The sequence below is a fragment of the Dipodomys merriami genome, unplaced genomic scaffold (assembly GCF_024711535.1).
Source record: "Dipodomys merriami isolate MVZ:Mamm:240054 unplaced genomic scaffold, mDipMer1.0.p SCAF_15, whole genome shotgun sequence".
Lineage (NCBI taxonomy): Eukaryota > Metazoa > Chordata > Mammalia > Rodentia > Heteromyidae > Dipodomys > Dipodomys merriami.
In genome coordinates this window covers 19,299,124-19,313,065 of record NW_027202826.1, presented here as the reverse complement: position 1 = coordinate 19,313,065, position 13,942 = coordinate 19,299,124, and the positions used below count along the sequence as shown (strand labels likewise).

General features: G+C 34.7%; 1 protein-coding gene across 2 annotated transcripts in view; it reads left to right on the top strand.

Moving 5' to 3' along the window:
- Positions 1 to 13,942, top strand: part of Ppp3ca (protein phosphatase 3 catalytic subunit alpha) — a 257,022-nt gene that overhangs the window by 188,087 nt on the left and 54,993 nt on the right. For both annotated transcript variants that reach the window (XM_070022342.1, XM_070022343.1), the window contains exons 4-8: positions 622 to 733; positions 2,046 to 2,191; positions 4,287 to 4,426; positions 10,275 to 10,352; positions 12,780 to 12,874. In XM_070022342.1, the coding sequence (XP_069878443.1) occupies positions 622 to 733; positions 2,046 to 2,191; positions 4,287 to 4,426; positions 10,275 to 10,352; positions 12,780 to 12,874 (571 nt within the window). The remainder of the gene's footprint in view (positions 1 to 621; positions 734 to 2,045; positions 2,192 to 4,286; positions 4,427 to 10,274; positions 10,353 to 12,779; positions 12,875 to 13,942) is intronic.

The following is a 13,942-nucleotide window of genomic DNA, read 5'->3' as shown; positions in this document are numbered from 1 at the left end:
AAATAAAGATAAAAAATAAAGTGCACTCTAAGTGAATAAAAGACAACAAAAAATAAAGAACACTGAAATAGAAGACAAAAAGATGGAATAAAAAGTAAACATGGAGTTGGTAAAGGGCAAAATGTAATAGAAAACAAGAACATAACCCAAGTCAACCTGACTTGAACGTGCTTGCTTTCAAATTTTGTCATGTCCTTCCATCTCAGTTTAATGGGTTTATAAATAATTAGGCTTATAAGAGAAGTATCTGTTTAAATTCATTATTTTAATCATTTTTCTCATATACTATATTAGAATATTTACATTTAGACTTTTTCTTTCCAGATTCTTTTTTTTAAACCAACCTTTCCCACTTCCTACATCCCACACTGTTTTCTGACCCTATACAATCCATTCTGTGTGCAATTATTAGTGCGAGTGTGTTTAAGACGTACATAAACAATGGCTTTATACCAAAGCACTGTTTTCTTTGATTCTTAATATCTTTCTGAATAAGGTTTTTGTTGGATAATTTTGGTCATGGTAATGTATTCAGTTTGTGACCTTAAGATTTGTAAGTAATGAAAGCATATCATGGAAAGATGATTATTTTCATGTTATTTATATTTTTATTTTTCTCAGTGTGTGCTGTATTTGTGGGCCTTGAAAATTCTTTACCCCAAAACACTGTTTTTACTTCGTGGAAATCATGAATGTAGACATCTAACAGAGTATTTCACATTTAAACAAGAATGTAAGTATACTTTGCAGCTTCTTCCTTTAATATCACATGTACTAAATAATTATTGTAATTGGTAACTGAGAATACTTAATATTATGATACACTGTCTAAAATTAAATACTTAAAATAGAATTTCATGTCATGCAATATTTTTGTCTAAGCATGAGCTGTTTCAAGTGTTCAGCATGTAGGGATTACAAATTGTCTATAAAGTGACCTATAATTTGAGGTAAAACATGATGTAATTTATAAGAAACACAGAACAGGTTACCTTTTAAAACTGGCCAGAATATTACTCTTTGGAAGTAGTTTGCTGTTAACTTAATCTTATATCCAGAGGTTCACACCCATAATCTTAACTCAACACCAGCACCAGCAAAAAGTTAGTGAGAATCCCATCCCAACAAAATAGCTGGACATGTCAGTGTGTGCCTGTCATCCCAGCTGAGCAGGAGGTATAAGCAGGAGGATGATCATGCTCTAAACCCCTTTGTCTCCTGAGACATAAGATTTTCCTTTGTCCTCTGTCATTTAGTCCTATAAATAATGGAACATAAAGACTTTTCCCAAAACACTAGATATAAATAAGGAAAAAACAATCTGCCATGAAATAGAAAAGGTTTTGAATGCATCTTGCCTTTGCTTTTCTATAAATCTTTCAAGACTTACCAGATAGCTCTGTGGCCATCTTTCTGTTGATCATCTACTTGTTTATATATTTTTTTCACATTATATTTGTAGATAAATAACCAATGTGTACATAACAGTCTTTTCTTTGCTATCCAAAGGCTTATTAAAAAAAAAAAACAGCAGAGACTTGGATAAATTACATATATATAAATAATCTAGCTATATATATTTATGCATATATATAAACATATAGCTAGATTAAAAGGTTAATATGGCCAGGTGCTGGTGACTCTCTCCTGTAATCCTAGCCATTCAGGAGGCTGAGCTCTGAGAATCATGGTTTGAAGCCAGCCTGGGCAGGGAGACTCTTACCTCCAGTTAACCACCAAAAAAAGCCAGAAGTGTATGGCTGTAGTGGTAGAACAGTATCCTTGAACAAAAGAACCCACCAAGTGTGAAGCCTTGCATTTAAGCCTCAGTAAAGGGGATGGTGTTAATATGTATGTTCTGAAAATCTCTATTTGATTATGTCTTAGAATTTTGTAATAAACATTAAACTGCTATAGTTGAGTCTATCTTTACACTCATAGCATTGTCCTAACAAGAAAATATTAAGCAGAAATAAAACTATTTAAATGCAGTGAGCCTAGTTGTGAACTCATGGAAAATGTTTGCTTTGAATCATATTTAAAAGGTAAAATAAAGTATTCAGAACGCGTGTATGACGCTTGTATGGATGCCTTCGATTGCCTTCCCTTGGCTGCCCTGATGAACCAACAGTTCCTGTGTGTGCACGGTGGCTTGTCACCAGAGATCAACACTTTAGATGACATCAGGAAAGTAAGTGCTGTTCTGTTCTCACATTGGATCACTCAGTATGAGTACAAAGACCTTAATTACCCTACCTTACTACTGACTACGTAACATCATCAGCATGGTTTTCTCCTTTGGATTGAACTTTGGTCTCAGAAAAGAAAGGTTGATTTCTACTTGTAGAGTGTTTATTTCTAAAGGCTGAAGGTTTGTTTTACCAGATGACATGTATCACTGGAAATACAAATATTTGATCTCTAAAAAACATGCCCCTTTTCATTTCCCTTTGGCTTTTTTCAAATTATCATTCTATATTCATGATAAATTGTGATGGAAATGTTGCTTTGCCCTTAGAAAAATGCCACATCTTTACCTTTAAAATGTATCCATGTCATGTTCTTTTATATCTACTATTTGTTATAACTTAAAATGTATAAATAATAGTCTAATATTATATTAATTTATTGTATGAGATAATTAAGTGAAAAATGATAGACTTTTTAAACAACTTTTTTTGAACTTAGCTTTGGCTATTTCTATTCTTTTAGCCATCAAAAAGATAACTGAGGTTGCATGTAGATATTATTTCTTTTTATAAAAAGTTAAAACAATACAGGATTGTTTTATGTAGTAGGAGATACAATCTTGGAATGTTTATAAACTCTGATCATTGTAGTAGTGTAAGAGAAAAATGAAGTTAATCAATTCATTCTTCTATAATCTTCTTTTGAAATCAATAACTAAAATCTCCTGGCAAATTAGGTAGATTTTTTTTGTAATGCCTTCCATCCCCAGAATTTATGTTCCAGCTTATTTCAAATATTATGTTCAATATATATATATATATATATATATATATTATGTTATACATATCTATATCTATATATCTATATATTTATATATATATCATTAAACTTAACCATACACTTAACCATAAAATGATTTTTAGCTTTGCCCATTGACATGTGTTGGAGTTTCAACCTCATTTGACTTAATTTTATATTTGTTTACTTTTACTGTAGATGAAACAAACTTTTAGAAAGTGCTTTGTAAATTTTTTCAGAAGAAAATCTATGCCTTTGTGGCTTTCCTGTTTCTTTATTTGAGGGACAGGAAAGCTGTTGTACCCCTAATTAATAAATTCTTATTTTTCTGAAATTCTATACATTTATGAACAAGTATTATTTTCCTTGAATGAATTATTTAAAATGCATAAATCATTTAAATCTCTTAAAGCAAAACTTGTAATGAATAAGCATAAAATTGTGGTCAACATTATGGTTGAAATATAGAGTCTTATCACATTGAATTTCTGCATCGATGGAGACAATGTGAAAGATTTCCTTATTTTCTTTAGGATAGCACAAATTAGCATGCCTCAAAACCATTATTGATGGTATCTTATGTGTATTCCAGGTAAAATAGAAAATGTGTTTGGTTGTCAGCCTAATGTGTTTCACGTGCCTCTGTTAGCATTTTCAAAATATTAAAGTACAAGTCTGAATAATATCAGTCCTCATCAGATTTTCATAGATATTTTCCAAAGGGGTTTTATTATTTCTACTATTTCACTAAATGCATGTTAAAGTTAAAATACGATTGAAATGTGACTTTGCTAAACATCTGCAACTAGAAAACGCAACGTTCAGGTAAACCTGTGAGATGTAGAATTGTGCTAAATAACCTACAACAGAATTGGGGTTTCTTTGCTGCTTATCATTCCTTTTTTTTGAGTCATTATCAACTGCTAAACACTTTGGGTCACTTTGTGACTAAGACATTTGAATAGAAAAACCTAAGTGAAGACAAAATATTGTAGAAGAATGGAAGATAGGGAACAGGAAGAGAGAATAGGGATTTAAGAGGCAAAGGGAGAGATGAAGATAGTTAAAAAATGAGTTCATCCTTAAAAGTAAGGAAGGAAAATTGGAGAGGAGGGCGAGAGGGAGGAGGGACGGAGGGAGGAGCAGGATGCAAATGGAAGAGAGGGCAGTAAAGGGAATCTCAACCAGTTGTGTTGTGGGTAGGGCAGATGAGTACTACAAAGAACAGATTTCTTACGTTTTCTGAATTCAGGTTTCCAAAGATTAGTATTTTGCTCTCTGTCTTCTATTTTTCTTAGTTAGACCGATTCAAAGAACCACCTGCTTATGGACCCATGTGTGACATCCTGTGGTCAGACCCCCTGGAGGATTTCGGGAATGAGAAGACTCAGGAACATTTCACTCACAACACAGTCAGGGGGTGTTCATACTTCTACAGGTGAGGCCTGACTACTTGCCAGCTAGAATATGTTTGTCTCATGAATAGAGTATATCCATCGTGTGTTGCATTTAGTAGTGATATTTGCATAGCTTCTTTAGGAAACAAATAGGAATCAAAGATTTACCCTTAGAGTTTGTTTGGAATGGGATCTTAGCAGTTGGTAAACCAAAAAATAAGTGAATGAAAAAGTGTGAAAAAGTAGATAAATGAATATATATGCTAACACACACATATGAAAGATAGAAAATGTGAAAACCATGTTAGAGGACGGTAGAGAGGCTACTATAAATGATGGTAGCATATAATAAAACATTCTATATTCAAGAACAGTAGGAAAAATTCATCACTGACCCTTGTTTATCACTTAATCCCATAACTATATTTTTTAAATGGACTAGTGTTCATAACAAATCAGAAAGCCAGCTGTCTAGTGGTTAATTAAACGCTTACATTTTCAAGTTGGTTTGACTTCAAGTTTGTCAGGCTTTTTGGATAGATTAAAATGAACATCTACAAGGTATTTAGGTAGGATCGTACATTTAGTTTTAGCACCTTTGATAAGTCAAGTTGAGAATATGTGCATTGTTGAGTTCACATTTTCTAAGGCGGATTTGCTTACCCATGCTATTTCAGAACATTTCAAAAAGGAATCAAGAGCACAGGCAGGTATCTGGTGGCTCACTGTCTTCCTGATCTGCCCCCTCTGTTTTAGCCTCTGCATCCCATGATCCTATTGCATTAGAGTCCCTCACCAAGTACATGCAGCCATGTAGATGCTGCCACATACAAGGAGGTTATGAATAAGTTAAAAATTTCACTTCTCAAATAGGTGCTCTTTGTTCCAACATAAAAACAAACCCAAAGTTAATGCTCAGTTCCAGCTAATGATAAGGGAGAACTCAATAAAACACAGCCAGTCACGTCTCTTACCTCTGGAGAGTAGGCAGGTATCCTCCTTTGTATAACCTTGAGCGATGTCTATTCCATGGCAGAGCATTTTGTTCTCTATATTAAATTTCATTATAGAGAAGAAAGCTTTCTTTTTTACCTCTGTTAACGTAACTGGGAAGTTGAAGTTTGTGAACAGAAAATCTTGTTCTCTCTAGAGCCTCCTTCAAAGAATGGTTCTGGTGTACATATTAATAGAGAAGTTTATTCACCCCAATATAATGTGTTAATAAAAAAATTCAAATCTGAACAAAGTCCCATAGTAGAGTTCTATAAAATAATATTTTTGTATTGTGAATATAAACACCAAATGTGCTTATGTCAGGAATAAAGTCCAGCAATAGCTACTCAAACTTTTATTCTCAACATAGTGATTAACTTGTCTCATGGAAGATTCTTAGTAGATATTTAATCTTGAGCCATGACAAATACAGATTAGAGCAATAAGTCGCTGCCGATCTAAATCCATAGTCCATAAGACTCTTGACTGTAGGCAAATAACTCTTCATGATATTTTATCAGACAAAAGGAAAAATGTCTCATATTCTCAGAGTGCTTTTTGATCTTTATGTTGTTAGTGCTACCTTGAAAGTGTTCAGGCAGCTTCTGAGTTGGCACTTTCTAACGTTGATGTAGATGGGCACAGTTGAGCCATGAAATTGGTACAGAAATATAGTGGCCATTACCACTTTGAGCTATTGGCAGTTACTTTGATCTACAATTTTAAGCTTTGCCTTTCAACTTTATTTATAGCTTGCATGTTTAATTTGATATATGCTATTCTATTCACTATCTAGCATACCATTCAACTATCATTTGAAGAAAACAAAGGTACACTGAAAAAAGTTATCGGGAAGAATTTATTCATTTTGGTGATGAGTTCATATCAGATAGTCAATGTGACAGAGAAGAAAATCCTTCAGAACAGTTTTGACCCAGAACTACTCTCATGTTTATCATCATAAACCAGGATTTGCACACTCAAATTTTAAGCAAGTAACTGAGATACAGACAAAGAATCAGCTGTTAGATTGTGGGTCAACTGTTAGATTGTGGGATATAGTGAAGATAAAATTTTGATTTTCATTTAAAGAAGAGAATATTGTTGACAGGATTTGAGACTTAAATTATTAGTTTGTATCTTTGCCTTGGATGAATCGTGTCAGCATGGTTTTCTGACTTTGTCGGCTTCATAATGAATATGTGAAGGTAGACTTCGAGCCCTGAGTTTAAGGAGCAGATAGTTGTTGGATTTTTTAAGATTTTAAATTGTAGCTTACTCAAATCACTACTGATGTCTTAATGACAAATCAACAGATTCCAGCTCCTTCCATTCATCAACAACTTCTGCAGGTTGATTCTTACCAAGGTCTGATTTCCTCTGTCACTCTCTAACTTACCAGACAGATTCTGCCTATCTGTAGCCTCTTTCTTTATCTTCTTCCTGCTTTTGACATTTTGTAAATTCACTTTCTTCCCTGGGAACCGAATTCACTGGCCTCTGTTCTCTGTCAGCTCTGTGATGAGCTTATCAAATCTGTGTCCACCTCCTTCAGCTCTTATCTTTCCCTGACTGAAGTCCCCATTGAGTAATTGTCCCTGGAATTTTCTATGTAGGTGTTCCCCTTATTCTGAGCTAACTTTGCCTGAAAAGGGTTCTTGTTTACTTCCCATTTGTTTTATCTCCACTGGAGAGTATTTCTATAGCTTGGTTTTGATGACATTTTCTTCTCTGTCATGCAAACTAGCCTGCACCTAGGTCCTTTCTTCTTTGCAATTACCATCAGTCAGTAGTCTTGTATTAGTGACCCCTTTTTGACAATATCACCAATACTTAAATCATCTGCCTTCTCTCCCTCCCAGACTGAGTTTACCATATTCATTTTTAGTCTACTGAAATCACATAGCTCTCTTCACCCAAGTTTTATCAATATACTTTTATCAATATAGCTTCCCCTTTGCACTTAATATGTCCCAGAATTTCCAAATTCTCTCTCATTCGATTATTTAACAAGTATTGATTGAGCAACTACCTCGCAGAGCTGTCTGGTTAATCACTGTCTTCAAGGTGGTGTCAGACCTGATTTATACAAAGCTGAGTAGAATATATCCTCCCAGCCACTGGAAGAGGTTCTTACAGGCAGGGAAAGTAACATTCATGGAAATATAAGAGGAGACAGCACTCTGGGAATCCTGTACATACAGCCACTTGAATTGTCTTTACCTCCAAAATTCCATTGGCTGCTTTATTATTTGCTAAAGCTGAGCATTCAGGTAGCCAACCTGTTGTCTAAATATTTTATACCTAGTATAACTACATCCATGTGTGCATTGATCATAGCCATAGCAGTTATAATAGCCAAACAGTAGAAACAGCTCAAATGTACACTTGTAATCAACTTTACATGAGCTCCAAAATGACATGCAATAATACGGATGCATAGCATGGGAAAAATGATGAGTAGAGAAGGTAGTAAGCAATGTGTATCATATGATTCCATCACATCAGCATCTGAGAAAGCTCATGGAAAAAATTAAAATTCAGGAACATGGTTAAACTTCAATATGATAGTGAGGTTGCTATGGGAAATATCTGGATCTCAGTCAGAGTATTGAGTATGAACATGGTCACTCTGTGAAAGGTTAAGTTGTTTTCTTTTCATAAGTGGCCTTTTCTGTATAGATGTTTGACTTTAATAAAAAAATTAGTTTTCTGAAGTTGGGGGTGTACTTCAGTGTTCAAGCACTTGCTTAGTATTTGTAAAGCCCTGGTTCAAACCACAGCATCGCAAAATAAAATGAAAAGATTTTATTGTGTTTGTTTGTCTTATTTTGTGTGTAATAAAAAATTGCTTCCCACTCCGGAAGCAATCAGCATCCAAGTACAAGTGAGGACTTCTCTTCTACAGGAGATCTCGCCGGAAGAGTTGGAGCCAACTTAACCCAAACACAATAATATCAAACTTAGCATGACGAGTATACTCTATAAAGTTATAGTTTCAGAAGAGTTTAAGTTGTTCCCAAAGGAAGCTGAGGAAGAACACGATTAAACCTTGCCCAGGGACAGAAAAGTGACAAGCCTACACAAATAACCTCAATCTGACAGAAGCAACAAAACAATAAACCCTGGTATAAAGAGGCAAAGGTACAAGACATGGTGATAAAGGACTCAAGAGATACAGAAGGAACATTATTTTGAGCTACTACTCTATAAAACTACTCTATAAAATGTTATAGCTAAATATCTACCAAACAAATCTTCCATTTTTGGAGGATGAACGAGTATCTCTGAAGCATAGATTTCTTTACTGATGCCAATCTGAAAGGCATACACACTCACCTTTTCTTTAAGTAGAACAAAAGCCATTGGAGACAAGGTTGGATTCTCTAAGAACCATGGAAGCTCCAGTAGGAGCCCTCAAAACCTGTCTGCAATTCTCCTAAATCCCATAGATGGCCTGTTGACTAGGTTGACCTGTGTCAGGAAGTGAAGACCTGGTGGATGGCTCCTCCCCTTTTTCCTCTTTCATTTGCATAGCGCACGCACGCGCGTGCACACACTCACATAAGGCTGTACACATACACAGAACTATTTTGTTTGTGATTTCCATTTTTACCAAAGAACTGATTTTCCTTATAACTTCTTTAGATATTCGTGGTATTGTTTCCTGTTGATCAGAGAATTCATGCATAGAAATGATATTCAGCTTCTCTTTTATGGTAGATTATTTTAGTTCTGTTTATGAATAAAATCTTTTTCCAGTATGCTTTTTATAACTGATGAGTATCCCTGATTTTATATATATATATATATATATATATGCATTTATATAGTTTTAATGTATATTTGCTAACTATTTATGTTTTCACTGCTGGGGTTTGGTCCTCAGATTAGAACTGCCAATTTTTTTATTTTTTATTTATTTATTTTTTTGCCAGTCATGGTGCCTGAACTCTGGGCCTGGGCACTGTCCCTCAGCTCTTCAGCTCAAGGCTAGTGCTCTACCACTTGAGCCACAGCACCACTTCCAGTTTTTTCTGCTTATGTGGTGCTAAGGAATCGAACCCAGGGCCTCATGCATGCAAGGCAAGCACTCTACCACTGAGCCACCTTCCCAGCCCCTGCCAATTTTTTTTTTTTTTTTATCACGTACATTTATCTCATTCATAAAGCAAAGGCATCGTGACTGTAATGGTCTTTTTTTTCCCCCAAGTTTTAGTTTGTAATCTGAATTTCACTTGTAATCATGTTCTTTGGTGAAATGCTTTCTTAAGGACAAACATAAGAACTGTATGTTGAATATTTTTACTAAGTAAAGTACGACTCAAAAGTCCCTTGATCACATTTAAAGTACAAAATCAAAACCTTGTGACTTTCCATAATTTTGTCTAGATTTTGTGCAGCCTACTCAGTGCAATGTATGTATTAGATGTGCAGTGTAATATTAGCTGAATTGAGAGCTTAATTTCCCAGTACACTCACTTTTCCCCCAGCTCCTAACACAGTCTTGTATTTCACATTCACACATGCACTTGTGCAAGCAAATAGTGTTCCATTTGAAGAAACTAAGGTTTGCATCTAAACCCAATTTTTATGATACACTTATGTTCCTGTTCATTTTGTGTTTTAATAATAGGATGTTGATTTGATATAATGAAAACTTAATATAAAGACCTCTGTGTTTTTTCTTTAGTTCACACACATTCATTCCTTTGGGATTATGACCTTGGTACTTATTCTGCTCATGGGGAGAAACCTATCCCTAATGTCCAGGACATAGATTTACGTGAATGATGTGTGTGTGACTGATCAAACTGGAGGCTGGTTGTTGGAGGTCAATGTGTAGTTCCTGATGCCTTCCTAACATGCTTCTCTTTTTTCTTTTTCCTCTGGCAGTTACCCCGCTGTATGTGAATTCTTGCAGCACAATAACTTGTTATCTATACTTCGAGCCCATGAAGCCCAAGATGCAGGGTGAGTAATCCTGAGGTCAGCTGCAAGCTCATGTTGTCCCTGTTCCTCGATTGTGCAGAGTCCCTCCAGCCAGGCTTATCCTCAGAAGGAATTAGAATGTAAAATAGTCTCACAGTGCAGATATGGAGAGTCCTAGGGAATGAATGGAGGCTTTTTTTTTCATCTTTCAACTTTCAGCTTGTTTTCTTAAGTAATATCAGGACACCTCCCCTTATCTCTCAACTTCTGCATTTACCACTGTCCATGAGTGAGTAAAAAAGTACCAGCTTTTTTTTTTTTAGTTTGGATACAAGATAAATGACAACTACACATAAATATTTTTAACAGTTGTATGGGTATTACAAGTTGTATTCTTGTTCCAAAACAAAATACCATGACCAATCACTTTTAAAGGAAGAAAACAATAAGGGCATATGTTAAACAGAGGAGATCATACTATATTCCATTCTCTGTGTAATTACAATAAAATTGATTTTTATTGTCTGGTAAATGTGTTAAGTGGAGAGTTTTAAGAATCTGGAAAACGAAGACATGTTACATAATTACTTTATTGTTTTAAATAGTGAGAAATCAACTTAATTTCAGGATTTGAAGTCTTACTCACACTGAAAGGTATTGTTTGCCTCTCAGTGAGTTTACTCATCCCTTCAGGTTTTGGATTTTCTGAAAAGTAGGTATACTTACTTACTTGGATTCCTAAGGAGACTTATATCAAGATTGTTCTTGAAGCAAAGTAGAAGCTAAGTTTCTTTCAAAGTTAGATTGATTTGTGCTTGCAGTCAACAAACATAGGATCTGATCTGCAATATATTATGTAGTGTGCTGTAGCTGATATTTGAAATAACCTGTTGATATATATAACTATTGGATCCTCAAGTAATGGCATCTCTAAGTTATTTTGGCTATTGAGGCAGATTATTGTAATTTTAATTACATATGTGAGGTCATTCGATTACTTGAAAATGTGTTGAGTAACTAAATTAACATCAACAAGTATTTTTGTTTAAAATGAGCAATTGATTTATTCTTACAAGATCTAAGAATGTTATATTGGGGTTGTTAGTGCTGTTGTTTTGTTTTGTTTATCTTTACTGCCAAGTAGGCATAACCAACCTACTTTGTAAACACCATAATTTTTTACAGCAATCCTTGAGCCTACCAAAAGCACAGTTCCCAAAACACAGTATTTCAAAAGGATTTTTAATAGATTATTTCCTTCAATAAAAAATGGTATATCCCATTAATTCCAAAAAGAGAAGAATCAAAGTCTTTTAAAAATGATAAATGTGGGGGCTGGGAAGGTGGCTCAGTGGTAGATTGCTTGCCTTGCATGCATGAGGCCCTGGGTTCAACTCCTCAGCACCACATAAGCAAAAAAGAAAAAAGCCAGAAGTGGCGCTGTGGTTCTAGTGGTAGAGCGCTAGCCTTGAGCTGAAGAGCTGAGGGACAGCGCCCAGACCCAGAGTTCAGTCCCCACGACCAGACACCCAAAAAATAAATAAATAAAAATAAAAATGATAAATGTTAGTATGGCTTTCTATACAGAGGTGCTATTTGAAGTATTTATAGGACCAAGCTATATTAAGCATGTTTAATATACTAAAATTAAAAGAATACCAAAGAAGTGGTAAAGTTTTGTTTTATAGGGATGCTTCTAAATTGGCAAGCCTAAATTTATGCTGTGAAAATAATTTCACTCTGTTGAAAGAGCCACTGTCTCCTGAACTTTTTGATTATTGAAGAAGTAAAATGTTATATTATAAATGATTTAATCCCACTAGAAGAAAAGTAGATATGTTATGGTTTATTTCCAAATTTCTTGTGGAGGCTCTGTTTTATTACTAAGTGATTAAATATTACCATGCTGAGACAGTAATCTTTGGCTGCAGACACCAGCAGAGTGCAGTGATAAATAAAATTCTAAAATAGAAAGTCTCACTAAAATCCATACATTAAATGAGTCACTCTTAGTCTAGGCAAAAGGCTTATTATAAGGGACCATTATGTAGATTTATGGAATGATTGACCTAGTTATTGGTGATTAGACTTTGTGTATAGTTGAATTTACTCGATTGTTTTATGTAAAACTATTCTGAAAAAAAATGTGTACTAACTCGCCATCATCTATTCTACTGAACAACACATGGAAATAAATTAAGACTTTCCACTGAATTTCATGCACCCCTGAAGCTCACTAAATTTAGAAGATTCCTGTTTGGAAATTGATCATGTGATTGTATGTTTGTTGTCCTATCGACAATGAGTCCATGACTATTTTTCAGAGAGGAAATTTTATTTGGTGTTACGTAATTGAATCTTCTTGGAAAGATTGAACTTAATTCACTTAATTTCCTATTCCAAATCTATAATGTGGTATAATCCTTTTTCTATGCTAGCCAAGTTTTAATTTACATTTATTGTTTTTAGGTATCGTATGTACAGGAAAAGCCAAACAACAGGCTTCCCTTCTCTAATTACCATTTTTTCAGCACCAAATTACTTAGATGTATACAATAACAAAGGTAAGTATTTAAAGTCCTTCTTATGAGCATTTATCCTACTGTCTCATATTTGCTTGCTGGTTTTTTTAATCATTCTCTTTTTTCCCCTCCTTTTTTACTTCTTGTTTGATGCACACTTTCTGATTGTAGTTAAAGATACTATCATAATTATATTTGTCATAGGTGGGACCCAACCACTTGGACTTGTTATATATTTTCCATAAGATGTCGGTTGCATAAGTAAAACCACCAGCTCCTACTCTCCTACTCCTATTTTTATAAAACAGTAATCAAAGATAAAAATTATACTCCAGGTATTTTCTAGCATATTTTTGATATATAAGTAAAGCTACCAACAGCTACTATGGTAGATTTTTACTTTAAAGAAAATAATAATTAGAGGTAACAATCCTACTCCAGAAAAGGCTGTAGTTTTAAATATGAACAGTGTGATTGTGCCTCTAAATGATCAACAGAAAAGTGCATAGCTTCAGATCAAATTCAAATAATATTTGCTGAGCACCAACACCATCACCTCCTGTGATAAGCAAGTACACATTCATTTCTTTTAAAGAAAATTAAACTTCAGGGTAAATACTAGCTTTTCCCTCCTTAACCTACTGAATGAATCCCTGTGGTTAACAGGAAGTAATGCAGTGGAATAAAGCCCATTCTGTTCCATGTCTTATGCTGTCTCTCTACAGTTGCATAAAGTGCCTGAAACAAGGAAACGAGGTCATTATTACTGACTAGCCAGAAAACGGCACAGCAAGAGGTCCATTATTACATTCTTTTATTATAATGGTAATCTCTTAATGTGGAAGTACTATTCCTTTCCAGATATGTCAGAATAGGTGAGTGTGACTTTTAGAGACTAAGAAAAATAGGAACAGAAGAAGAAAAATCGATCAAATGATAGATAGGAGGTGAAACGGACTGTGAGAGGCAGGAAAGGCAACCCATTTTCTGAGTCAGTCTGGAATTTCCTGACATTAGTGACGTGTTATAGGTATCTTCCTGTACTGCACCTGGTGTCTAGAATGCCTGATAGGGCCCTTGACCGCTATTAATTCCAAGTCCCTGTGTACA